The following is a 24,420-nucleotide window of genomic DNA, read 5'->3' as shown; positions in this document are numbered from 1 at the left end:
ATAAAATGAGGCTATTAGGGTGGGCCCTAATTCAATATGACTGGTTTCCTTATAAAAAGGAGAAAATTGGGGATCCCTGGGTGGCGCAGCGGTTTGGCGCCTGCCTTTGGCCCAGGGCGCGATCCTGGAGACTCAGGATCGAATCCCACGTCAGGCTCCGGGTGCATGGAGCCTGCTTCTCCCTCTGCCTGTGTCTCTGCCTCTCTCTCTCTCTCTCTCTCACTGTGTGCCTATCATAAATAAATAAAATTAAAAAAAAAATTTAAAAAAAAAAAAAGGAGAAAATTGGACATAGAAACAGACACAAGGGAAGAAAATGTGAAGATGAATGACTAGAGTGGTATATCTAAAAGCCAAGAAGGCTAACGACTGATGGCAAAAGAGATTAGAATGAGTCAAGGAAAGATTCTCCTATACTATAGGTTTCAGAAGGAAAATGGCCCTGCTGACACCTTGACTTCACACTTCTAGTCTGCAACACTGTCAAGCAGTAAATTTCTGTTGTTCTAGGCCACACAGTCTGTGATACTTTGGTATGATAGCCCTACATATGGGTATAGCAGCAGTGCCCTGTCCTAGTTTTCTCAACTACTCCATTTCCTCCCACCCCACCCGACATTTCCATGTGGATCTCCAGGACAGGGACCCCCACCCTTTTCTATCTTCACTTCTCTCCTGACCCACTTTGGATTCCTCGATCCTTCACTACACCTTGCTAGTCTCATTCTTCTTCCATCATTTCTGCCAGTCTTAACCTCAGTCTGGAAGAATGGAACAGTGATTTCTCTGAGTCCTCACCTGTCCTATGGGTGCTGCTGAAGCTCACTCTGAAAATACTACAAATTCATGGTTACCAGCCTCAGCTGGGCCTGGTCATCCTCCTATACCCCTCTGGTTAGGTCTCCTGCAACAATTATCTCATACTGCCTTCTCACCAGCCTCCTGATTTCACTCTCAGCAGCAGAGCTGGATTCCTGCTTCAAGGGGAGATGGAAACCTAAACTCCCTCAGGTCCCACCTTCATCTCCACAGCCATCTACATGCACACCCATCTACAACTCTTTTCCTCAGAACTTATAGGGAGTCCTCTCTCTGGTCCCCATTGGGAGGCCCATACCTCCATGCTTCTGGGTCCTGTTCCCTTTTACCCTTTAGAGTCTTGTTCTGAGTTATCCACAGCATCTTGCATCTTTAATCTCTTTCTCTACTAGCTTCTTCCATTAGCCTACAAATGTGTTCAAATCTCTAAATCATTAAAATGAAGAAAAAACTCTCTGTATCCCACATTCCTCTATAACTATTTAATACCTGTGTCCTCCCATTCACAACCCCACTTCTTTGTCTCTACTTCCTTACCTCATACCAAGGTATAATCTTTTCTATGAAATTATGGAGGCAGAAGCCACACTGGAGTGGATAAAGAAGTGGGAAGAAAGTGAATCAGCAATTGTACACAACTCTTATGCTCCCTTCTAAGTTGAGTCAAGCTTTCTGACTCTAAAGGCCTATCTTCTCTCTGGTTCCCTCCCTAAAATTCTTTCTCTAGGCTCCAACTGGGCCCTGTAGACACCCAGGAGGGAAAGTCCCCCAGAATCACTAGTCATCCCTCTCTTAGTTTGTGGCCTATTTCCTGATTCTCTGAACTGCAGATGCTGTTCCCCCCAAGAGACTTGACCCTAGCTCAGTTTCCCTCACACAACCCCTCCCTGGGAATCCTGGAGTTCCCAGGTGGTGCCTTAATAAGCTGCCCAAGTGGGAGCCCCTCCTAGGACTTCCAGACCTTGTGATACCACCTAACTGAATCATTTGTTCAGGACCAGTCAACGTGCTTATTCCAAGTGATCATCCCACCATGGCCATTGCACGCTGAATCAGGATAGGATGCTGAGCCACATATGAACAGTCGGCCAGTGGCCTGGCCCTAAAGCTCTGGGGACTAGTGACACTCGGACAGCTGTTCATGGTAGAAGACACACAAGTGGAGATGCTTAGAGAAAAGGCAATATGCAGAAGCTAGGAAGGAGCAAAAACTTGAGTTAGACACAAACAGAATGGGGAGAAGTCAGGCAGTTGCTGCTAGCAAGACACAAGTCTGCCACAGCCTCTAGGGGTGTGTTAGATGTTCCTTGACCCTCTGTATTTGAGAGGGCTGGCTGGGCAGCTATTCAGAGCGTTTCCTATCTCTAATATCCCCTGAATCTGCATCCCTTGCCCCTCCCTCAGCCTTCCCTATCACTCTGGGCAACCTACCTTGGAAAGCATAGGACACAGGATTCAAAGCTTGACCACAGCCTTCTGGCCTTATGGTCCCCTCACCCCTGCCCAAAGCCCTTACTGAGGCCTTCAGTCCTCCATTTCTCCCAACATCCTAACCCTTCCCACCTATATTCAGCCAAACATCAACACTCTCAAATTACTGGGCCCTCCATGCCATGTGAGCCCAGAAGTGCTCCAAGTCTGTGCTTTCCTGGTGACTGGACACTCAGTCTACTGGATACATTAGAGAAGACATCAAAGTCCGGTGGGAAATCCAATTGACTCAACTCTTTACTGAATCTACCACTGCTCACAATCCTGCCCTGGTCCCTGCAGACTCCTGGTGACCACTGCAATCACCACCTCTCTCCTCATGCCCCTGACCTTACCATGGTGAATCAGAATCTAAGGCCAAGTTGAGACAGAAAAGGAGCAGCAACGGCTAAAAATGAAGAATGAGATCTAGAGGGGAGATATCAGATTGAGCTGTTTTTTTTTTTTTAAGTTTATTTAAGTAATCTCTACACCCAATATGGGGCTTGAATTCACAACCCTGAGATCATGAGCCACATGATATTCCAACTGAGCCAGCCAGGTGTCCCACGAGCTATGTTTTTAAGATAGAAAAAACATGTTTGTAAGTGGAGTCATTAATGATAGCAATTAACATTTACATAGTACTACATGCCCAGGAGGTATCTAAGAGTCATATGTGTATATTTCTATATTCAATCCTCATAACAACCTTATGAGGTAACATATATCTTGTTATAATGGATGGGAACACTAAGGCTCAGAGCACTACTTGCCCAAGGTCCAGAGCAGTAACTTACTAGCAAATGGCAGAACCAGGATTCAGATCTAGGCAGTCAATACCTGAGACCATGACCTTAACCACTAAACTGTAATAAATGTTGCAGAGAAAGAAAAATGTCCCTGAACTTGGGGTAGGGAAGAGGGTACAGGGACTCTCCCTACTTTAATCCCACCTCCACATAGCAGGTCAAGCAGATGCTCATCAGACAAATGGGCAGAACCTTTATTTCCTAACCCACTCCTTGGATCTCTGTCAGAATAAAGAACAGAGGCACAATAGGTAGAATGCCAAGTAAACCCTTCTTAAGCAATCCAGAACCCAGCTGAGACTGCACACCTGTACTCTTCATAGCAGTCCCTTTTCACACACCAGACAGAAGGGGAAGCCCGACAGGGAGGCCCACTTGTGCAGATTCAGGTCTTGTTGGGGATGTTGAGCAGTTACAAGAGGCTCTTCAGAGAAGGTAAAGCCATTCTTAGATAGTCATGCCTGGAAAATAGCTTGCTCCGCAGATCTTCAGGACCAAGTGTCTCGAACCCTTCTTCGGGGTCGTGGGCCACAGCTGGAGCTCGATGTGGGGCCCAGGCCAGGGGGTGCTCCTGGAGGCTGGTAGCCACATTCATTGGGGTCTAGGGGGTCCCGGCTAAGCAGTACCCACACTGCAGGTACATGGCGGCGCACTGTGAGGGGATCCAGGCCCGTGTCAGGTGAGATTGGCACCCAGCTGTCTTCAGTCTGCAGGAAGCGCAGCTTGGTAAGCTGGTGCAGGCCTGGTACACGTCGCTTGACAATCTCAGCACAGCTCACCGCCTTCCCTGCGGCCCGGCCAGAACCCGAGAACACCACATGCCGTGCACTACCACCCTCCAATCGACCCAGTGCCAGCCCCAGAAGGTTGCGGATTTTGCTGCCATCTCGGACCCGCATCTCCAGGGTATCAGGAGGTAGCTGGGGCATTGGAGAAGGTGCTGGGAGTTCCACAGAGCCAGCTTTCCGATAGTGCTCCATCCCACTTGCTGTGGTGTCTGGACTTCACGGCCCACTGCAGGGAAGTGTCAGATGAATGTTGGGCAATGTGCTCCAAGCCACCCTCAGCCCCAGCTCTCCAGCAAATGATTCTGCTCCTCATCCCATATTTACCAGGAACAGGACTATAACCCCTCACACACACACACACTCCACCCCCTCTCCCCCACCCCCACTTCTCAGCACAGACGCCTATGGCATCTCCAGCCTATCTTTTTTTTTTTCAAGTAAGCTCTAGCTCTACACCCAATGTAGGGCTCGAAGTCACGACCCTCAAAATCAAGAGTTGCATGCTCTACCTACTGAGCCAGCCAGGCGCTCCTCTAGCTTACTTTTAACTCAGGCAAAACACCCTGCAGACAAAGCATCCCATCCCTTGATGGGAACCAAAACTACCCCTGGAGCAATAAGGACGGCCCTAAGGCCAGCAGGATCCCCCTCTTGATTGGACCTAAGACAATGATGGACCTGCCCTTTACTGCCCATTGCACCTACCTTTGTCCCACATTCTCCTTATATAAATAAACCTAGAAATAGTCAGCATTTTGAAGACAGTCTTTTTTTTTTTTTTTTTTCTTTTAAGACAGTCTTCGAGTCTAGTCTGCTGTCTTCTCAGTGCTGACCCCACTGAAATAAATTCCTTTCTTGTTTCGCCATCACTCTGCCTTTGGATTTTGTCAGTGGCAGAACCTGGTCTGTTTGGGACTCCCCAAGCCTGGTGCTCTTGCACCGTGTCCCGGTTACACCCCTGCCCTAGACTTCTTCAAACTAGCCCGAGCGCCCCTCACCCACAGCTCTCTAAGGCAGGGACAAGGCCCCTCACTTCGCTCGCTGACGCTCCTACTACACTCCAAGCTCCCTGGCAAGAGACAAGAGCCCTCGTGCAAATGCTCTTCAAACAGAACTGTACCCCTCCCCAACTCGGGGGTCCTCAGAATAGGGCCGAGCACCCACTACCCTGAGATTCCGTGTCGATCCCCCAACCCAGGTCACTGGAACTCGGAAGGCCCGGCTCGACGCGGGGGCTGCAGGGGCTACTCCTGGAGCGGGGCCCACAGCTCGGCCCGCTCCACCGCCACGAGCGGACCCCAAAGCCCAGCAGGCCGCAGAGACCAGGGAGCCAGCCTCCGTCTCCTCCCTGTACCTCAGGCACCCCCGACCCCGCTGAGCTCCAGCTCTCACCGCCCGGGCTGCGCACGCCTCCAAGTCGGTCTGGAGCCAAGATGGCGCGCAGGCCGAGCGCGCAGGCCGAGCGCGCGCCGAAGCCGCGGGGCCGCGCACGCCGGGCAGGGGCGGGGCCCGAGGGGTAGGGGCTCGCGGAGCCCCAGCGGGAAAGCCGGGGGAGGCCTGGACGTCCAGGAGTGACCTGAGCCGGGACGCCCTGAGACCACGAACACGCAGGCCGCCTCCGCTGTTACGCCCTGGGGCAGGGGCACAGGAGAACCCAGCGGAGAGGAGCCACCATCAGAGACTCGCGTCCCAAAGATGGAGAGGATCCGGCCCTGACGAGAGGGCAGGGCTTGCGTCACCGGTAGAGCCCACCGCAGTAGCAGAAACGAAGCAGTGGGTTTCATTTTGGACGGGGGGCAAGAGGTTCCGTTTACAGTGGCTGCTGCTGCGCGGAGGGAGAGCCTTGGTCACCGAGTTCTGAGCCTCGACCACATTCTGAGGGCAAGAGGCCACCGAGGGTTTTCTTCAGGGGCCAATTACACGGGTGTGTGTGCACACACTCTGGCTGCCGCCAAGGCGGGTGGGAGTGGGGAAACTGGACCCCCACCGCCAAGGAACGGACCATGGGGCGCCGGGGGCGTGTCCACGGAGACTTGTATGGTGCCCAGCGTATAATAGGCGCTCAAATACCTGTTAAATGTTTCAGAGAATTTAAAGGAAATAGCAGTTGGGATAGAAAAAAGTACATTAAGTTGGGAGATATTAGGAGGTAGGTTTAGTGAGGAGTAGGTGACTGTTTGGACTGAGAAGAAGAGAAGAGTCTAGGATAACTAAAAGTTTCCGTCTGAATTAAGACATGCTTAATTTGAGAGGCTAGTAAAACTGTGCAGGTTGGGTGGCGGGCAGTTCGTTGAAGAGGGGTCTGGGGCCACAGCACTCCCTATGACCACAAGGGGGCAGCAAACACTCGGTGGAGTGAGGCACCAATCTCCCGGCTCAGTTCTTTATCATCTGGCTCCCTCCCTCTCCAGCCCAGCAAACCACACCCCTCCATACACACACATTGCCCATCCCCACCCCTGAGCCCAAAGCCCAGCAACCAACAGTCTTCTGGGATCCTTTTCCTACTTAATAGCACCAAGTAAGCTCCCAAGAGAGAAACCTCAAGGATCCTCTCTACCTTTGCATATGCTCTCCCCGGCTCTGAAATACACTGCACATCACCTTCCAGGGCTGCCTCCCCCATCCCTTTTTCTTCTGTAACCTAGAGGACCCAGTGCCTGATTGGTGGGATGACTTATCTTTCACTGTCTCCCCAGCTAGTCTGTGTAGGGCAGGGATCATGTCCTCCCCACCTAGCATGGGATCTGACATTTAGAGGATACTTGATAAACGTGGGATAAATGGATGCACAAACAAATGTTCCACTGATATCAATCAGATGAGAGCATTTGTCTTGAGAGCTCTTACATCTCCCAGAAAGCCAAACCACGATGAGTAGAACTCCTGGTTCAACCACTAAGAAGGCTGGCAATTCTGCCCTCTACCACCCCCTTCCTCACCATCATTCCCATCCTAGACCAGGAAGTTAGCACCACTCCTCCAGTGATTTCTATAGTTTATTGTTACTGGAATAGGACACTAATGTGGGGAGGGGGTGCAAACAGCAAACCTCAAGTAGCCAGACCTCTCTGACCTCCGAGCCCCACCTGAATGCAGATAGGTAGGTTGTGAATCCAATACAGAGTTGCTTCTGCCCTGTTACAAAGGCAGTTTCGCACTTTGCATCCTGAGCCTTGCCGTCCTGGCCCACCCTGGAATGGGAAGCAGCCATTACTCCTCTGCTGGCTTCACTTGCTTGGCGGCCTCTAGCTGGCAAAGCAGTTCATCCCACTGCACAAATTGCTTGGAGAGAAGCATTGTCTGGTAGCAGGTCAAGGTGAAAACAAGAGCCTGAATGAGGGAGTAGAGAGATTTTACATCTGCCAAAGGGTTGGAGAGGAGGGGATAGACAGGTTTGTTGGGATGGGATGAGACAGAGCTGGAGAAAGAACAAAATGACAGGGCTTTGGACAGCATTTCTTAGGGGACTGGCTGAGCAGAAAGGATACAGTCTTGTTGTATTCCTCCAGGAGAGCCTTGGACTCTTCAGTGATCTCCACACACTGGTCCTATGGGGCCAACACATGGCAGAGAAAGAAACTGGATAAAGACCCCACTTCCCATTAACTTTTCTGCCTTATCAAGGACCCTCACTCCCCATAAAGCCTAGAAAAAGTAGTGTTTAACTCCAGAGCCAAATGGAACAAATTTCTAACGGGGCACTTTCAGGCTCCAGGATAGGGACCCCAACAGCAGTCCCAAAGGGGAATGGATCACATATTTAAGGAAACATTCCTGCTTGTGTATGTCCTCTCTCCTGTCCCCTGTATCTGAATCCTCTTTGAACTTTAATCTTAGGCCTCAGAATAGTCAAAACAAACAAAAAAAACCAGCTCCTGCACCCATAGCCAAGGACACACCATCCCCAGAAATTCCTGGGTACCTCCCATCATCAACCTTCTGGTGTCTCAGAATAGTCCTACTCAGAGAGCGAAGAGATGGAAGATAAAGGATTAACCTTCAAGTTTCCCCTGGAGTTGACATGAGGGTAGCCTGAGGCTGCTTTTGCAGGTGGCAGGGGTGGGGACTAGGAGCCTCACCACTTCTACTTTCCCCTCCAGTCCTCTCCCCTCCCATACCTGCTGCTGGATGTGGATCTGGGCCAAGCGCTGCAGGCGGGCAGCATGCTCAGGAACGGCTGTAAAACAGAATACGCATTGCCTGATGATGCTTGTGCCTTCCCCGGGGACTGCTCAATAGTCTATTAGGTCTTCAGCAGGATTAAAGTATTGAGTGGAGAAGCTAAGCAAACGCCAGGCTTCATCGACCACTGCAGCTAAAGGTGGTGAGGCTCCCTGCCCACCCCAGTTACTCTAGGACCCAGAGGGGGCAAAGATACAGGCCCCTAGGAGAAAACAAAACCTTGAGGTCCCCAGAGTTGCCCCTGCCCCTCCTTTCCCACCCAGTGCTGTAAGCAAGGTTAAGTAAAGAAACCTTTGCCTATCATGGGATCTGTCGCTTTGCTCTCAGCCCAGTGGGACTAGTCTGCCTGGAAGACAGAGTCTGAGGTGGGCTGAGGATGAATGCCAGGTTCCTAAGCTGGACACCTGGATCCCAACACCCAGAGCCCTGGCCACCATGCTGGGCCCACAGCTTAAGTGTGTCAGACCCTCAGCAGATAGCTGATCAGGGGTAGGGAGGGGGAACTGGAAAAAAATACCTCCGGAGACAGACAAGATGGATATCTGGATTCAATTAAAGTCACTGTCTGCTTGTCAAAACTCAGGCCCAGGAAATGCTTTCAACAGTGCAGTGGGAAGAATTTACACACATTCACATGCCTGGCAGGAACTCTTACAGTAAAATCTGGGCTACACAGCACCCTGCAGAACAGATGCCGAGGACTGAGGAAGAAGGTAGAAGGGGTACCCAGAGTTGGGGGTTGCTGGACTTACACTAGTATCCTTAGGTCCAAACTGTCTGAGGTTCTGAAACTGAATTCTGCTCTGGAAATTTTACTCCCATTGTGGGTGACAGGATGAGGGTAAAGAAAAGGAGCAGACTTAGCTTGAACCCAGGTAATTTAAGGCACAGGGAAGACTTGTCCATCCATCCACCTCCCCAAGCAGAATAGTAGAGCTATAGCCCCACATAAGTACCTTTGATGTGAGCGCTGTCCAGCATGGGCACCAAGGCCTCCACCTGCTCCAGGAGTGCAATCTGGGATAAGATAAACTGCTCTTCTGAGGCATAAACAGACAAGATAGTGGCAGTGAGGCAAGCGTAGGCACTGCTATTCCTATACAAGGGGCTAAGAACCTGCCAGGAGACATGGCTGAGTCATGGAGCATGGAGCAGCTACTCTGCTCATCCTCCCATTCTGCCCCCACCTCTCCTAGATGCCTCTGGTATGACACTTCTTGAGGCCAAGAAGCCTCTAAGTTTCTCCAAATCCCACCTTTCTTAACATTGTAACTCTAAGGCCTCTTACTCTAGCCTCCTATCAACAAACTCAGTGAGTCCTTCTGACGCCACTTCTTCAGACCTAGGTCTCCACACCCAAAGCCTTCTGAGAAGGTATGAAAGAGGAGACATGTGACAGACTATCAGGCAGGTTCTGCTCACTGGCCCTGAGAGACACCGATAATTACAAGCTTCTAGAGAGCTGGGACAGTAGTAGCAGAGCCCAGTGAAAAGAGCAGGCACTGGACTGGACCTTGCATGGGTGATTACAATGACTGCAGGGAGTGGGAAGCATATTGCAGGAGGGATCACTGTTAATGTCAAATGTTTGGAGGCAAGAATGCTTTTTAATTCACATAGGAAAAATAATTCAACTGACTGACCTGGTATAAAGAGAACACAGGAAACAACTGCATGGGAAGGTAGACCTATAGACTATAGAAGGCTCTGAATGGTAGGCTAAGGAATTAGGATTTTATCCTAGCAAGGAGAGAGATGGAGATGCTGAGATTCCAAAGTAGACAAAGTAGCATGTTGGAGATGTGTTTGGGGAGAAGGATACTGGATCACATGCAAGAAGGGAAAGCCTAGGGTCAGGAAGAGAACTTAGGAGACTGCAACTATTCACGTATGAGGGGACAGACACTGAGGCAGTGGCCAAGGAGGGATGGAGAGGCTGGACTCCAGAGTCAGTGTAGGAGAAGATCTCCTGAACTTGGAAAGTGAATGAACTTGGGTACCTGAGCCACGGCAATGGTTCAGGAATGTTCTGGTTCACCACCGTTACCTGACACCAAGGATGGTCTGGATCACAGTAGATGATCAATCATTAAACATCTTTTGAATGAATGAACAAACACAGGTACTTGGCAAACCCTACCTCATGGAGTGGCTGACTAAACTGAGTAGGAGATATTGCCAAGTCAATAGTTCCTGCCGAGAACTTTGAAATCCCAGTGCTTTCTCACATGAAAGAAAAAATGTTGAAATTCATGCCAATATTCTCACCTCTCCCAAAAGCAATGCTCTCTGTTCCCGCCCTTTCCTAGAAGCTCCTCTGTCTAGTGAGCAGAAATTAGGAAGGTTCTGAAGGAAAATCATAGAGATAGACCTTTGATAGAACACTGAAGTAGTTCCCACTGCTATTGGCACCATGGCCTGCAACTGGCTCAGAATTATACCACACCCAAGGCCTACTAGAAGACCACAGGAAGACCTCAGTCCTTAGCCCAGGGCTAGACCAGAATTCCAGACAGAAGCTGTATCCATGAGAGGACTGGCAGGGAGGTCATCTCTGTGCCCAGCTCCCCCCACAATCCATAATCCCCAGATGCATGTACACACATTGTCCAGCACTACCTGCTAATATGAACTGCAGCTTAGAGGCATCAGGTATGGCAATGCGGTCAATATACTCAGGATCCAGGTATTTGATCAGGTCTTCAACTAGAGAAGAAGCAAGATGGAAAAATGGAATGGGGCTGAGGAGGGGGGAATCTTATGAAGGATATTAATGGTCAACCTTGGGGAGAGCCTTGAGTGAGGAGATAACATCCAGTGTCCATCAGCAGGCCTCCATCAGGCCCCACTTCCCTCTGACCCTCTCCCCTCTGACCACCTCCTGGCTAACCTCAGCATTTATAGCTGGGAACACAATTGCTCCACCATCTTGGGGCCCTCAGCACACCCGCTGACCTGTCTTCACAAAAGGTGGAAGGTCCCTTGCCTCTCAGTGACACCAAGACAAGCCAGAGATTTTTCTGATTTTTTAGGTTGCTTGCTTTGACATAATCAAAAAGGTATGGCTGGAAAAGCCTGGGGCTCTCAGTGCCTAATTTCTTTTCTGCCTTTGAAAATCCCATACCTCTCCTCTCTACTTCACCAAGAGGACCTCTGATGCAGAGCTCTTATCCCACAACTTAGGACACTGTCATGGGTTTGGAGTTTAAGCACAACACCCCACTTCACCATTTTAGCAGGGAAACATCTTCAAATTCTATTCCCATAGGGTGATTCCAGTGACCTACTGGGCTAGAGGGCAATGGCCAAGTCCCAGGAAGCATAGGCATGGGAAGGCAGGCAGGCAGGCACCCTATGGAATCACTTACTCTTTTTATACAGAATCTTCACCCTCTCCCTCTTGCTGGCAATGTTCCCCAAAGCCACCTGTACCTTGACTAGGCCATCAGCCACCTGTAAAGGGATTGAAAGTTAATCTCAAGATTCACCTCTTGACTCAAGGCTTGAAAGAGGTAAAGAACCCTCATTCTCTTAGATTCCAAATCTCCTTGTCCCAGCAAAGTAGGTTGGCCCCTTCCTCTTGTATTAAAGGAGATGCAACCCCACCTTCTAGGAATCCTCAGTGTGAAGGGGAAGATAATCATGTAGTCTTTGGGAAGTTTCAAGTCTGATTGAGGAGGTAATTAACTATATTAAAGTCCATAGGGCAGGGATCCCTGGGTGGCGCAGCGGTTTGGCGCCTGCCTTTGGCCCAGGGCGCGATCCTGGAGACCCGGGATCGAATCCCACATCGGGTTCCCGATGCATGGAGCCTGCTTCTCCCTCTGCCTGTGTCTCTGCCTCTCTCTCTCTCTCTGTGTGTGACTATCATAAAAAAAAATAAAATAAAATAAAGTCCATAGGGCATTAGCATATCCTATATATTCACCGGTTTCTATCTCTCTGGCTGAGAGATAGCCTAGGCTTTAGGCGTAGAAGGTGAGAAATTCCAATATTAAATGGTCAGAGGGAGGGGCTATGGGAGTGAATGATCTCACCCAGGTTTTAGAATGCAGGGTGAGGAATGCCAATACTCAAGGGTCAAATATATGGAGAGGCAAATAGGACTAAGCAGCAACAGCCATAGAGGTAGGAGAAAACAAGGATTTAGTGTCAGAGATGTCAAAGGGAGCGAATGTTTTGAGAAATCAGTTCTCAAATGGGGCACAATCTTCTAGTGACAACTAACTCCACAACAAATGTACATACAAGAAGACATCATTACCTCTGATGCACTTACTCCAGGGTATGCCTGACACTCCACCTTCAGTAAAAGGTCTTCCCATAGTAAAAAGGGAGTTAGGGGGCAGGGGTTGGGAGAACTAAGCTTCGCAGTTGGCGAAATTCAGTCATTGGTGTGAAGGAGTGCTGGTCCATATCTAAACACCAGGTATCCAACCCCTTTCCCTCCTAATCCTGGCTTTCAGACCTCACCTCCCATCCCTGGAACCACCCTTATCCACCTTTGCTCTGACACCTCTGGCGTCCCAAGGACCTCTTTCTGTACAATATTTAGCAATTAACTATGCAGGGCTCCAAGACAGCCCTTCCATTGTGGACTTCAGCTCTTACTGAAACTCTTAGCTTCTCCAGTGTGTCAGGTCTCCCCAGCTAGCCCGCAAAAAACAGAGGCGGAGTCTTAGTCACAGTTCACACTAGGCCCATCGCAATCGGTCCTAACAACCCGCAGCGCCCTCCATGGAAATGGACCCCGAGGGTCCTATAAGCTCCGGAAGGTTTCGAACCTTTGTTATTTCAAAGGCCGGGCTGCAGGCGATGAGACTGGAGCGGTTGCATCCATCCTGAGGACCATGCCAGTAGACCGCTCTTGCTCGGCCCCAGAAAGAGAGCACTGGATCCTAGATCGCTCACCTTCCGCGAGCCGCGCGGCCCGCCCGACCCGTACACCCAGCGCTCCAGTTCCTCCACACGGGCCTGTAGCCGCTGCACATCGGTCACAGCCGCCATGGCTACTGCCGCCCCGCGCTAGCCGGGGAACAGCCAGAGGGCGGGACATCCTGCCAAATGGAGAAGGCTGGCTAATCCGAGTGCGCGGGCGGAACTCAGTACGGGAAGTGACGTCACGATTCAACCGTCCGATGCCGGAAGTGGCCGGCAGGGCCTGTGAAAGGTGTCAAAAGCCGTGTGGGCGGTTACCTAGACAACAGCTACCAGTCAAGCCCCACCCTCGCTTTCAGCTCCTGCTTGCCTTTCTTCTAATTCCAGGGAACCAGAGAGGTTTCCCACCCCATCCCCCGAGATTGCCCATATAAATACACCTATTATTTAAGGATTGGTCCATTCCCATGGATTAGTAGGAGACTCCTTGAAATCCTATAATCTTTAGGCGTCTTCTAAAGTTCAAGCGATTAAATGTCTTGCCCAAGGCCACTCCACACTCTAGTAGCAGAATCAGGATTTGAACTCAGGCAGTCTGATTCAGGAAACTCAGCCCCTCTACCTTCATGGAACTTTACTATTCTGTCTTCCCTTCTGAAAACCCCTGGCCCAACACAGCCTGTGTATACCTGTAATTCCTCCCCAACCCCAGACCCAAACAAAAAGAGTAGGCACTAGAGAGGGAGGGACTGCAGCTTTATTATGCAGATGTGACCTGAGGATCGACTCCTTCACAACACCCAACCTAACCCTTCACATGGCTTCTGAAGAGAAGCAGGTCTGATCTGAAGAGGTGGGGTCCTAGAGATGACATTGACACAGGGAGGCACATGAGGAGATGATGAGGGTTACTGGGTCAGAACTCTTTGGTAGATGCTGCTGGGTTGGCCAGGGAGGAGGTGCTCTCCCGTTACAATGAGGTAGATGTAACATCAAAAGAAAACTCTTTGGCTTCAAGTCTACATGGCATGGTCGGTAAGGGATCATCTCCCAAGGCTGGGTCCTAGAGTGGGCAGCCTGGAAGAATCAAGTTGTGGGGGATGTCTCCTCCCCCCAACCCTCAGCATTGGGGCCAGGACTCTTTAATCCAAGTGGGAGTTCTCAGGGTGACGTGCTGGAAGGGGGCCCTGTAGGGAGAGGAGGTGCAGGGTTGGTTGGGCCCTGGGAAGCTGGCACAGGCTGGCGACGGGCAAACAGGACACCTGACAAAGGGGTGAAGAGATGGTGGAGGGAAAACACAGGCAGGAGGTGGGTAGGCACAGAAACAAAAGAGGAAAACAAAAGTCAGTGTTCTGATTGTTAGAACACCCCACACATATCCCTGCCACAAACCAATGAGGACAAGCCCCTTAGGTCAGTGGAGACACCTATGCCAATATAGATACCCTCAAACAGGTAAACAAGAAGTATTTACATTAGTACATAGGCCCATGACAAGGCAGACATCCCATGGTACCCATGCCAGAGAGGTCATGCCTTAGACCCCATGCCATTGTAGACACCTCTTTAACCCATGCCATTGTAGCAAATTCCCTGAACCCCACATTATCCATGCAACTTTGGATATCCCTGAACCTCATGCTAGCTGAGTAAATCTAAAATCCCCATGCCAGAGCAAATACCCCTGACCTCATGCCAGTATAGACAGCCTGCAGTACCCATACCAGTGTAGACTACCCCGTTGATCTCTAGGGCCATGTTGATACTGCTGATACCACTTCCTGCCAGATTAAGAGGCCCATCCAGCCGCTCTTCTGTCCAGGAGGGGCAGGGAGTCACATTTGGGAGAATCAGACTTCAGACTTTTAAGCTCCCCCCTCCATCCTTATAGATAGCCCCCGTTCCACTTCAGCCCAACATGTATAATCACACAGTTGTCTATAGTGGAATCTTTCTGCCCCACCTCCAACACCTATGTCCTCCCTCAGTGCACAGGCCCAAAGCCCTCTCAGCAACAAGCCCCTTCTCACCCCTCAGAGGAACCTTGCCACGGGGCAGGAAACTGGGGGGAGCTCCAGGTCGAGGTGGATCCATGTGCCCCATCAGCACAGCCCTCTTCTCTGGGGGCTCCTCTGGTGCCAATTTCTCCCTTGCAGGCCCCAAAGCCAGGCCCACAGGCAGTGCCAGTCGAGGGGCTGGAATTCCACTTTCCTCTGGAAGAAAATGTCATTCAGCTCTCCTAGACCAACCAACTCAGCCTCTGCCTTTGGTTCTCCCCCCAGGCTTGGGACAAATGGAGGTCACCCAAGCTCAAGCACTGAGTTTGATCCCCACCCCACCCCCCAGTCCACAGTCTCAGCTTTGAGGCTCTGAAGCTGGAAAGCTCAAAGGGTATATATATATATATATATACATATATATATATATATATGTCCAAGATAATGTGGGACCTATCCTTGTTCTTAGCTATTAAATACAGCTCACAGGAGGCAAAAACTACATGCAAATAGAAGCCCTACACAGCCAGATGTGGAATGGAACTCTTCTGGATAAAGGACCTTTTCCTGGGGCACCTGGGAGGCTCAGTAGTTGAGCATCTGCCTTTGGCTCAGGTCCTGATTCTGGGGCCCTGGGATGAAGTCCCGCATCAGGCTCCCTGCGGGAGCCTGCTTCTCCCTTTGCCTGTGTCTCTACCTCTCTCTGTGTGTCTCTCATGAACAAATAAATAAAACCTTAACAAAAAAAAAAAAAAAGGACCTTTTCCTGAGCTTTAGGCCCACACCTCAGTAACCCGTACCCCAAACCTCCCATGACTTCACTGACTCCAAACCTCAGTACCCCTAAACCTGAGCCATCAGCAAACCGCAGTGCCCTGTCAGTCCTTACTGCTCCGGCTGCCTGCAGACCTCCATGTCTCCCAGACTTCTGGGTCGCCACATTTTAATGTTCTCTACATCTCGGCGCACCCCTAGTAGGTCTCAGAGATGCCCAAACCTCAACCCCTCTCCCCTCACACCTTTCTTAATGGGGCTCCGGCTGAGCTGCGCGCAGGCGTGCGCCGGTAGGCCGGAGGCGGAGCCGGGGGCAGGGCGGGGGCTGGGCGCGGGCGCGGGCGCTGCGGAGGCAGGAGCGGAGATTTGGCCGGGAGGTCCCCGAGGGGTAGGGCCCGCTAAGCCGTACAGCGGGGCGGCTGTATAAGCCTGACGACGGCCCTCGCGCCGGTTGCTGTCGATGGCTGCCTGGAGCTCCCCCGGGGAGCTGAGCGCCCGCGTCTCGCACTCGTAGGGGTACAGGTACTTCATGTACCTAGGAGCGGACGACGAGGCGGGGTGGGTGGGAGGCTGGGCCCAGCCCACGGAGCCCACAACGAAACGTCCGCCCCTGGACCCTGCAAACCCTGCAGCCCCCTCCCGCGCCGTCCCCCCTTTGCTCGCGAGCCTGGCCTCACTGGGTGCGTAGAGTGAAGGCTGCCGAGGTGATGGTGGTGGGCAGGCTGAGGCCGCGCGTGACCTCCCGCCACACCTTGCGGTTGATGACTTCCACCAGGCCACCTTTGGCGGTCACCAGGCGAAAGAGCGCGTACAGGTCCAGCACCTGCTTCGCCATGATGGGCACGCGGTTCACTGGCGTCCCTGGTGGGAGGTGGGCAGAGAGTCAGGACACTAAGACCAAGACCCTGTCTGCGGACATCCTCAAGGACTGAAAGAATTGGCTGCCTGGAAGAGGCCAGGGTACGGGGCGGGACCTCTGAGAAAAGGGAAGAGGGTGGGATGGGGAGGTGGGATTCCAGGCAGAGCCCATAGAGCCGCCAAGCCCTATATTGTAGCAGGAAGGACAGGAAGCTAGATCAGAAGTCGGCAAACTTCTGTAAAGGCCCAGGCGGTAAATAGTATTGGCTTTGAGGGACAAACCGCCTCTGTCCCAGCTACTCCACTCTGCCACTTAGCTTGAAAGCAGGTATAGGATGTTTAAAGCAATGGGCCCGGCTGTGTTACAATAAAAACTTTACAGACTCTGAAATTCAAATTTCACATGTCCTGAAATGTGGTCTTTTAATTTCTTTCCACTATTTAAAAATGTAAAAACCATTCTTATCTCGAAGGCGGCTAGATTTGGCCAGCCGGCTGCAGGCTTTAGTTTGCAGACCCCTGGGGTAGACCGTAGTAAGGACTTCCTGACAATGCTGAAGAGCTGGACTCCCCTAAGCAGCGGCCCGCGGGATGGCTGCCCGAGACCGGGGATGGCGGATGGGAGAAGCAGCAGCCCCCGCCTCGCCAACTCCGCAGCTCACGCCGCCCCCGCTGGCCAGTCCTGACAAAGGGGCCTGTCTGCGCTGAGCGATGGGCCCCAGTTAATTCCTTACCGATCCCGTCCCCTTCCCCGCCGCCTTTGGACCCGAACAATTAGCTGCGGCCTGATTAATGGGGGGAAATTATCGGTCCCGCGGGACCTCCTCCCCCAGCAGAGGGAGCCGAGGGAGGCAGGGACCAGAGGGAGGCAGAGCCCCCGGCTTGAGGGTGATGGAGGGAATGCTGGGACCTGCCCAGACCCCCGACCCCTCTTCCCCAGGGGAGGGGAGACCTCGAGGAAGGAGAGGGAGGGGACCCTGGAACCAAAATGACTGGGCCTTCTGCGAAGCAAAAAGACGGGGGTCCTCACCGAGAGTCCCTGGTTAGAAAGGATCCCAAAAGGGGTGCTGGGCCTGCAGTGGGAGCCTGCGGGACTTTGACCAGCAGCTGCACTAAGGGAGGGGGGTGCAGTGCAGCTAGTTAATTAGTGGCTTATCAGGCCAAGCTCCGAGTGAGTTAATTAGCTTTGTAGAGAGAGATAATGAGTCAGTCTTTGGACCCATGAATCTGGGGAGAAGCCTAAGTGATGGACTGCCACCCACCCCCGGATCTCCTCCTGGATCCTTGCATTTTCTTCTAGCTCTGAGATTCCTGGAAAGGAATTCTTCCTCCTCCACAACCCCAACTCATATGGTCCCCAGCCTACCCCCTTGAGAAGTCCTTCCTTCAGTCTAATCCCAGTCCTTCCTGCTGTGGAGCACTTGGGTGTCCCCTACCTAAAGCAAGGGGAAGCTGAAGAGAGACAAGGCTGGACGAAAGGCCACTGAGAGAGGAACAAGGTATTCCCAGCCCCCCAATCCTGGGAACCCCCTCCCCAGGCCAGCCCCCCACTAATTCCCCCTCCCACCCTCCCAATTGATCCCACACTCATTAACCTGCCAGTGGGCTGGCCACTAATTAATCCCTGGGTGGAGGAGGGGGGCAAGGTCAGAGGTTAAAGACGCTATTGAGGGCCCAAAGGATAGGTGTTGCCAAGCTCAGGCCTCTGCAGAGAGGACCCAACCTAGGGACTAAACCCTGGGGTCTCCCTTCCTCAAAACTGGTAGTTGCGGGTCTTTCCCTTACATCATCCCACTCACCCCTCTTCTGCATGAAGCTAAACAGGTCATCCAGAAATTCCTTCCTCTTGGGGTCTGCATCAAGCTCGTACAGCTGGGGAAGGACTGAGATCATTTTTCAGCTCCACTGACTCCCCTCCTCCCCCTGGGATCCCAACTCAGGTTACATCCTGAATTAAGGGTTATCAGCTGAAGGGGTGAGTAGGGTCTGAAATGTGGACTCCTTGGCATTAGACTCTTTCTCCGTGAGGGCAGGTAAGGGCACTTTTTTCTAATAATCACAGAGACCCTCCACTGGCCAGGGGTGCCCTGGGAAGCTCAAACCATCCCTCTGAGGAATAGGGGATGAAAGGAAGCTTAGGAGGCTCTCAGCCTGCCCTCCAGGGCATGCACAGAGCCTCAAGGAGTACATCAGGCTGGGACCACTACTACACTGAGCAAACTGACAGTTGTCCCTGAGGCACTCATTCACTCTAGTTCATTCCTACAAAGGTTTACTTTTCACATCTCTGTGTACCAGGGCTGGGGATGAGGGCCAGAGATGCCTCTAACCCATCCCTCAGGCAGAATGGATACTCAGAAGCTCCTGGACTGAAACCTGGGGCCCCTCAGCCTACCTTCTGGTCTGTCTCTTTCTAGGGAAAGTAACCTATCCACACAGAGGCTGCCAGAGAGGTAATGGCCCTGCACAGCCAGGACCTATGGGGTCAGAACTTGAAAGGCCCTGAGGTCATCCCAACTATTTCCAGTCACTTGGAGCCCTATCTCCAGTATCACCTCCTAAATACAACCCAGGAGAAACAATTCCTAGAGTAACAGTGGTTTACCCAGAATAACAGTCCCTGAGCAACACCAGTAGGTAACAACACTCCATTCCCCAGTAAGAACTCTCAGAATAAAAAACCACCTATCAGTAGCAAATCCCAGAGATCCACTTTAGACCTGCACTCTCACAAGAATTGAGCCCAAAGTCTTAGATGGATACCCACAAATAACATATATGCTCTCCAAGTAATAACCCCCAGAATTATACCCAGGAGAAACAGTCACTAGAGCCACAGAGCTCTGAATAACTCTCCCAGTTTTACATTAATGCTACAGAGTACTAGCCACAGATGAACACTTCTGGAAAATACCTAAGACCAACATCTACGAGTAACATCACCAGAATAGCACACCTGGAGTCAGAGCCCTTCATAATATATTCATAGTGACAGCCTGAAGTAGCACCTTAGAATAACATCCAGATGGGTCCCACAGAGAGGAAGAGCCTCAAATTAAGGCTCTATGAGTAAGATCCTGTCATTCTCAGCTATACAGGAGCCCTTTAGTCACTCTGCGGCTGTAGAGCCCATCACAGGCTAGAAACTGTCACCCATAGAACTCTGGCCAGGAGAGGATTTAGATGAGGGCGATAGGACCAGGAAGAGATGATGGGAGTATGTATCAGTTTGCCAAAGAAGTGGCAACCTCCAGCCTGCTTCCCAAGATGGCAATAGGCAGCCCAGGAAACTCCCACTGGTTGCTGAAATATGACCTTGTGATTTGATGTGTGAGGAGGTAGGGTGAGATGGTTCTGGCACTGGAATCCCCATTCCCCAGACCCTACTCCCTCAAAAGAATTTTTGAAGCTCTTACACTCCTTCCATTTTTCCTTCCAGCCTCACCAAAAGCCTCCAGTCTGTCATGCCTCCATGTTTCTGGGCGTCTCCTGCACCTTTCCGTGTGCCTATGCACTTCTTTCCACATCTCTCATCTCCTGATGTCTGTTTCTCTCTCCCTGTCACTATCTATCTTTCAGTAGTCCCACTATCTCTTTCCAGACAGGTCTCTGTGTTTCCTTCCTGCAGAGGGCAGTGGGGGGTGGGGGGGTTAAGAATCACCTGGCATTGCTTTTGCCCAGAGAGGAGAAAGGGGAGAGGGCCTGACATCGAGGGGGTCCTACCTGCTTGAACTGTTCCTCGTAGGTCCATTCATGGGGATGAGGTCCAGGAGGTTGGCTGGAAGGTGAGCTGGGGCCCCGGGTCCCTGTATGGCTCTCCTCGGTTGCCTCCTCCTCTGCCCCGGCTTCCTCCCCTTCCTCATCCTCTTCAGCATCCTCCTCTTCTTCTGTCCCAACCTCCCCCAAGGCCCCCTCAGGGGCCTGTAGGGTCCGGGGGCCGGGCAAGGGAGGTAGTGGTGGTGGCAGTGGGTGCGGAGGGACCAATGGCCCCACCCCTTGGGCCAGTCGGGCTGCCTGCTGCCTCTGCAGGGCCTCCATTACAGCTTCCAGGCGCAGTCCCCCCGCTTGTGGGGGGGCTGGCACCAGGCGGGGCCCCGAGGAAAGGGCCGCCTGTGGGGGTGGGAATTATGAGTGTTGGGCCCTGCTGTCCCCATAACCCCCAGCACAAGAGGAGGTGGTCATTGATTCAGGGAAGTGTCGGGGGCCATAAGAAAAAAGCAGAAAGATAGCTTTCTCAGAGATGGGCAGAGACAGAAGAAGAGACAGAAGTAGAAAGAGCAGGAGAGACACGAGCCCAGACCCAAAAGAGACAGAAATGAACATTGACAGAGGATAGATAGAGACCAAGCAGATCAGAGAGGGTGACAAGGACGAAGAAACAGAGAAAGGGAGGGGAAGGGGGGAGGAGAGCGCACGAGCGAGATCCAAGGGAGAGACAATGACAGGAGAGATATAGAAATAGAAAGAAAGATGAGACTGAGAGGCAGAGAGACAGAGGTGGGGAGAGACAGAGATATCAGGCAGAGATAAGAAGAGAGAGACAGGTGGGGAGAAATGAGATGGACAGAGATAGTGGGTAGAGAGGGAAGGTAAGAAAGAGGAGCAAGAGATAAATACAAGACTGGAGTGACAGGCAGTCCAGAGAGGGACAGAGACAGAGGTGGAGAGAGGAATAGTGAGACAGTGGTTGAGAGAGACAAGGAAAGCCCGACGCAGCAGGAGACAGAGACTGAAGAGAGAAGAGATTAGAAAGAAACAAGGCGAGACTGTAAATAGAACAGGGACAGAGACAGGGAAAAACAGACGGAGAGACGGGGCAGAGGCGCAAAGGACTCGCACCGAGGAGGCGCGGGAACAGGGCGGCGGGGGCAGAGCCCGGGACCGGCGGGCTGGCTCCCACACGCCGCGGCCGCACTCACCAGCCTGGCGCGGCCCGGTGCCCCCGGCGTCTCCACGGCGCTCCCTCTGCTCCGCCCGCCTCTCGGGCAGCCCCGTTCTCGGCTCGCTTCCCTGCGCGGGGTCCCCGGCCGTGCGCTCCGGCAGCCGTGCGCTCCTCTGGCCGCGGTGCGCTCACGCGCGGCTCTGCTGGCGGCGGCCGCGGGGGCGGGACCCGAGAGGGGCAGGGCGGGCGGGGGCGCCGGGGAGAGGCCCCGGGGGGCTCTGCCACTCCCAGCCCCCCAACAGGTGTTTCCCCCACCGTACTGCCAGGCTGGGGGGAGGGGGCGCTGGAGAGCTGCCGGGAATCGTTCACAGGAGAGTGAGGAGTCTAACACCATAGGACTCTGGACCAGGGCCCCGCCACACCCACAAGTGGAGCCCCCCAAATCCAGACTCAGAGCTCGGCTCTCACACACAGATAGCCGTGTTCGCACCCCGTCACAAGTTCAGGCACACAGCTTGCCCTGTCTCACATACTTTGTCAAGCGGACACTACAGTGCCTGCCGATGGCCTGGGCAGGTTGTAGTCATGAGGGGAATCACTGCAAGATGCTGAGGTGAATGTGGAGGGCCTGCAGAGCAAAAGCTTCTCCCCCAGCCCAGCCCAAGTGCTGTCCCCACCCGCATGCACATTGCAGCCTGTGCAGTACGTGCCCATGCTGGTGGACTCACACATCTGCATTCACACACTCAGAGGTCTCTGAACTGGTTCCACATCCACAGCAGCAAGGTGTGCACACCACACACAGATACATAGTGACACTTTTTTTTTTTAATAGCTCTTGTAACCCTCTGTTATGAATATTTTCAAACATATACACAAGAAGAGTGAATGGAATGGTATTATGAACCTCTGGTATCCATCACACCTTTTGACAGTGATTATTAGCATTTTGTCAATCTTCACACACATCCTCAACCCTTGTGTGTGTGACTCCACAGTTTGTATCTCCAGATCCCTTCAGCCAACTGCTCCAGGCCCACTCTGCCCCCAGTTATCCCCAGATGCTGAGATGATGTATCGTATATAGGGACCCTGAATGACAGGCCACAATTTTTTTCTGAGAAACCTGAACCCCACTCCTCTCAAGCACCCCATACCTTCTCCAGTTTCTTCATGTGCCCAATGGGATGGACCTACCAAAAGCATGAGGGCCATCCAGAAGTGATTCCAAGTGTGTTAGTGAACAACCTGTATCTGTTGATCTGATACCTGGCATGAGTATGAAACTTGACTATGTCAGATCCAGCACCAGGGACCATCCCCTGACCCCATACCCAGTGGGGCACACTGTTCCCAAGGCCAAGATTCCTGTAGGAAACAAATTCAGGGGTGACTTTGCCTCCTTCCTCCTCCTCCCCCCTCTCCCAGTTAGTCCCCTCCTCTCAAACCAGCTTGCCTTGGCCTGGGTCATCAGCTCTTCTCACTTCTCTTCTTGTGGTGGGTGACGCCTCCCTTTTCTACTTGTCTCTAGCCTCTAAGCTTGTCCCTTGCCCAGACTCCACCGCAGCACCAAGTTCTTGTTCTCTTTGGCCATACTGAAACCCAGTAGTGCTCACATCTTTGGCTAATTCTGGTGTCCTTCTGCTCAAATTTCAGATCTGATAGCCAGTCAAACCCCAGACTTCTCAAAAAGTCTTGGTAATCCAACTGCCTTCTGTACTGATGCCCACCCCCACACAGTTTTGTGTGGTAGGAGTTCTCTCGGGGAGAGTCCTGCCCTCTCCTCTGGACCCAGATGGGAGATTGTGAATGTGCAGAAGCAGACAGACATACCCTAGGGGCTTTGTTGGAAGTAGGACAGAGGGTAGAGCTTTGCAGAACTCCTGTGCCCAGCCTGCTCTCCTTAAACCCCACTCCTCACCACCCCCTGCCCTACTGCTCAGAGGAGAGGAGGTGCCTGGAAACAGATAGATGGTAAGAGTTTTCTTGGAAAGAGAAGAACTGGCTTAGGGAAATTCCAGTTCTGAGAGTTTGAAGATTGCTTTGCAGGGGGTGGAGGACGCAGGCAAAGAATCGGGCAATTAGTGACAAAAGGAGTCAATCATCAATCTAGCAGAGTAAATCTGTCTTTGGGGTCTGGGCCAGGAGAGCTACAACTAGGGGAAGTAATAAGCTTGACTGGGACCTGGTTTATCTCTCTCTTCATCTGTGAAGATGAAAGACTGTCTCTTACACCCTCATTTAGCGCCTATCTGATCCTAAACCTCACAAAGACAAAGATAGACAGATGTAGACCTCCATTCATCCAACACATATTTACTGAGCACCTACTTTATGCTAGACACTTTTGGACATGGGAATAAATAAAACAAAGTCCTTATTATAATGGCATAATTCCAGTGGGGGGAAATACACAGTATATCAGATGGCAATAACTAAAATAGGGAAAATAAATCTGGATTGAAGGGAATAGAAAGGGAAGGATATATGTTACCTATTATCTTGTAACAAATTATACTCAAAACTTAGAAAGCTTAAAACAACATTTATTTTCTCACAATTCTGTGGATCAGGAATCCTAGTGTGGCATAGCTGGATGGTTCTGGCTCACCACTTCTTTTTGTTGTTGTTTTTAAAAGATTTTATTTACTTGAGAGAGAGAGAGAGAGCATGAGAGAGAGTGAGAGAGAGAGAGAGAGAGAGCGCGAGCGAGAAAGCACATATGAGCAGGAGGGAAGGGGCAGAGGGAGGAGAAGCAGACTCCCTGCTGGGCAGGGAGCCTGATGCAGAACTCAATCCCAGGACCCTGGGATCATGACCTGAGCCAAAAGTAGACGCTTAACTGGCTGAGCCTACCCAGGTGCCCTGGCTCACCATTTCTCATGAGATTGTAATAAAAATGTTGGTCGTAGCTATAGCTGCATGAAGGCTTGACTGGGATCAGAGGATCCACTTCA

General features: G+C 51.8%; 3 protein-coding genes across 7 annotated transcripts; all 3 read right to left on the bottom strand.

Moving 5' to 3' along the window:
* Window positions 1-3,274: 3,274 nt before the first annotated feature.
* On the bottom strand, window positions 3,275-5,374 carry RPP25L (ribonuclease P/MRP subunit p25 like). 3 transcript variants are annotated; one of them, XM_041760384.1, is made up of 2 exons: window positions 5,282-5,374; window positions 3,275-4,115 (listed from the first exon to the last, which is right to left on the bottom strand). In XM_041760384.1, exon 2 carries the CDS (start codon window positions 4,079-4,081, stop codon window positions 3,590-3,592), a length of 492 nt encoding a protein of 163 aa, XP_041616318.1. In that variant the 5' UTR covers window positions 4,082-4,115; window positions 5,282-5,374; the 3' UTR covers window positions 3,275-3,589. The 3 variants fall into 3 exon arrangements, with proteins under 3 accessions (XP_041616318.1, XP_041616319.1, XP_041616320.1); XM_041760385.1 differs by having other exon boundaries at window positions 5,244-5,327; XM_041760386.1 differs by lacking the exon at window positions 5,282-5,374 and adding an exon at window positions 5,057-5,225.
* A 1,501-nt stretch (window positions 5,375-6,875) lies between these two features.
* DCTN3 (dynactin subunit 3) lies at window positions 6,876-13,140 on the bottom strand. Its single transcript, XM_041764617.1, has 7 exons — window positions 12,986-13,140; window positions 11,443-11,527; window positions 10,694-10,780; window positions 9,031-9,114; window positions 8,011-8,069; window positions 7,381-7,440; window positions 6,876-7,192 (listed from the first exon to the last, which is right to left on the bottom strand). Exons 1-7 carry the CDS (start codon window positions 13,079-13,081, stop codon window positions 7,103-7,105), a joined length of 561 nt encoding a protein of 186 aa, XP_041620551.1. The 5' UTR covers window positions 13,082-13,140; the 3' UTR covers window positions 6,876-7,102.
* Window positions 13,062-20,619, bottom strand: ARID3C (AT-rich interaction domain 3C). 3 transcript variants are annotated; one of them, XM_041764614.1, is made up of 7 exons: window positions 20,305-20,619; window positions 18,381-18,453; window positions 16,401-16,584; window positions 15,969-16,258; window positions 14,983-15,165; window positions 14,677-14,766; window positions 13,355-14,214 (listed from the first exon to the last, which is right to left on the bottom strand). In XM_041764614.1, the coding sequence occupies exons 1-7, from the start codon at window positions 20,617-20,619 to the stop codon at window positions 14,114-14,116; spliced, it is 1,236 nt and encodes a 411-aa protein (XP_041620548.1). In that variant the 3' UTR covers window positions 13,355-14,113. The 3 variants fall into 3 exon arrangements, with proteins under 3 accessions (XP_041620550.1, XP_041620548.1, XP_041620549.1); XM_041764616.1 differs by lacking the exons at window positions 13,355-14,214; window positions 14,677-14,766 and adding an exon at window positions 13,062-13,235; XM_041764615.1 differs by lacking the exon at window positions 14,677-14,766.
* Window positions 20,620-24,420: the final 3,801 nt, after the last annotated feature.

Source organism: Vulpes lagopus, chromosome 7 (genome assembly GCF_018345385.1).
Source record: "Vulpes lagopus strain Blue_001 chromosome 7, ASM1834538v1, whole genome shotgun sequence".
NCBI lineage: Eukaryota > Metazoa > Chordata > Mammalia > Carnivora > Canidae > Vulpes > Vulpes lagopus.
The sequence above is the reverse complement of the archived record's forward strand: the minus strand, read 5'-3'. Positions and strand labels throughout refer to the sequence as shown.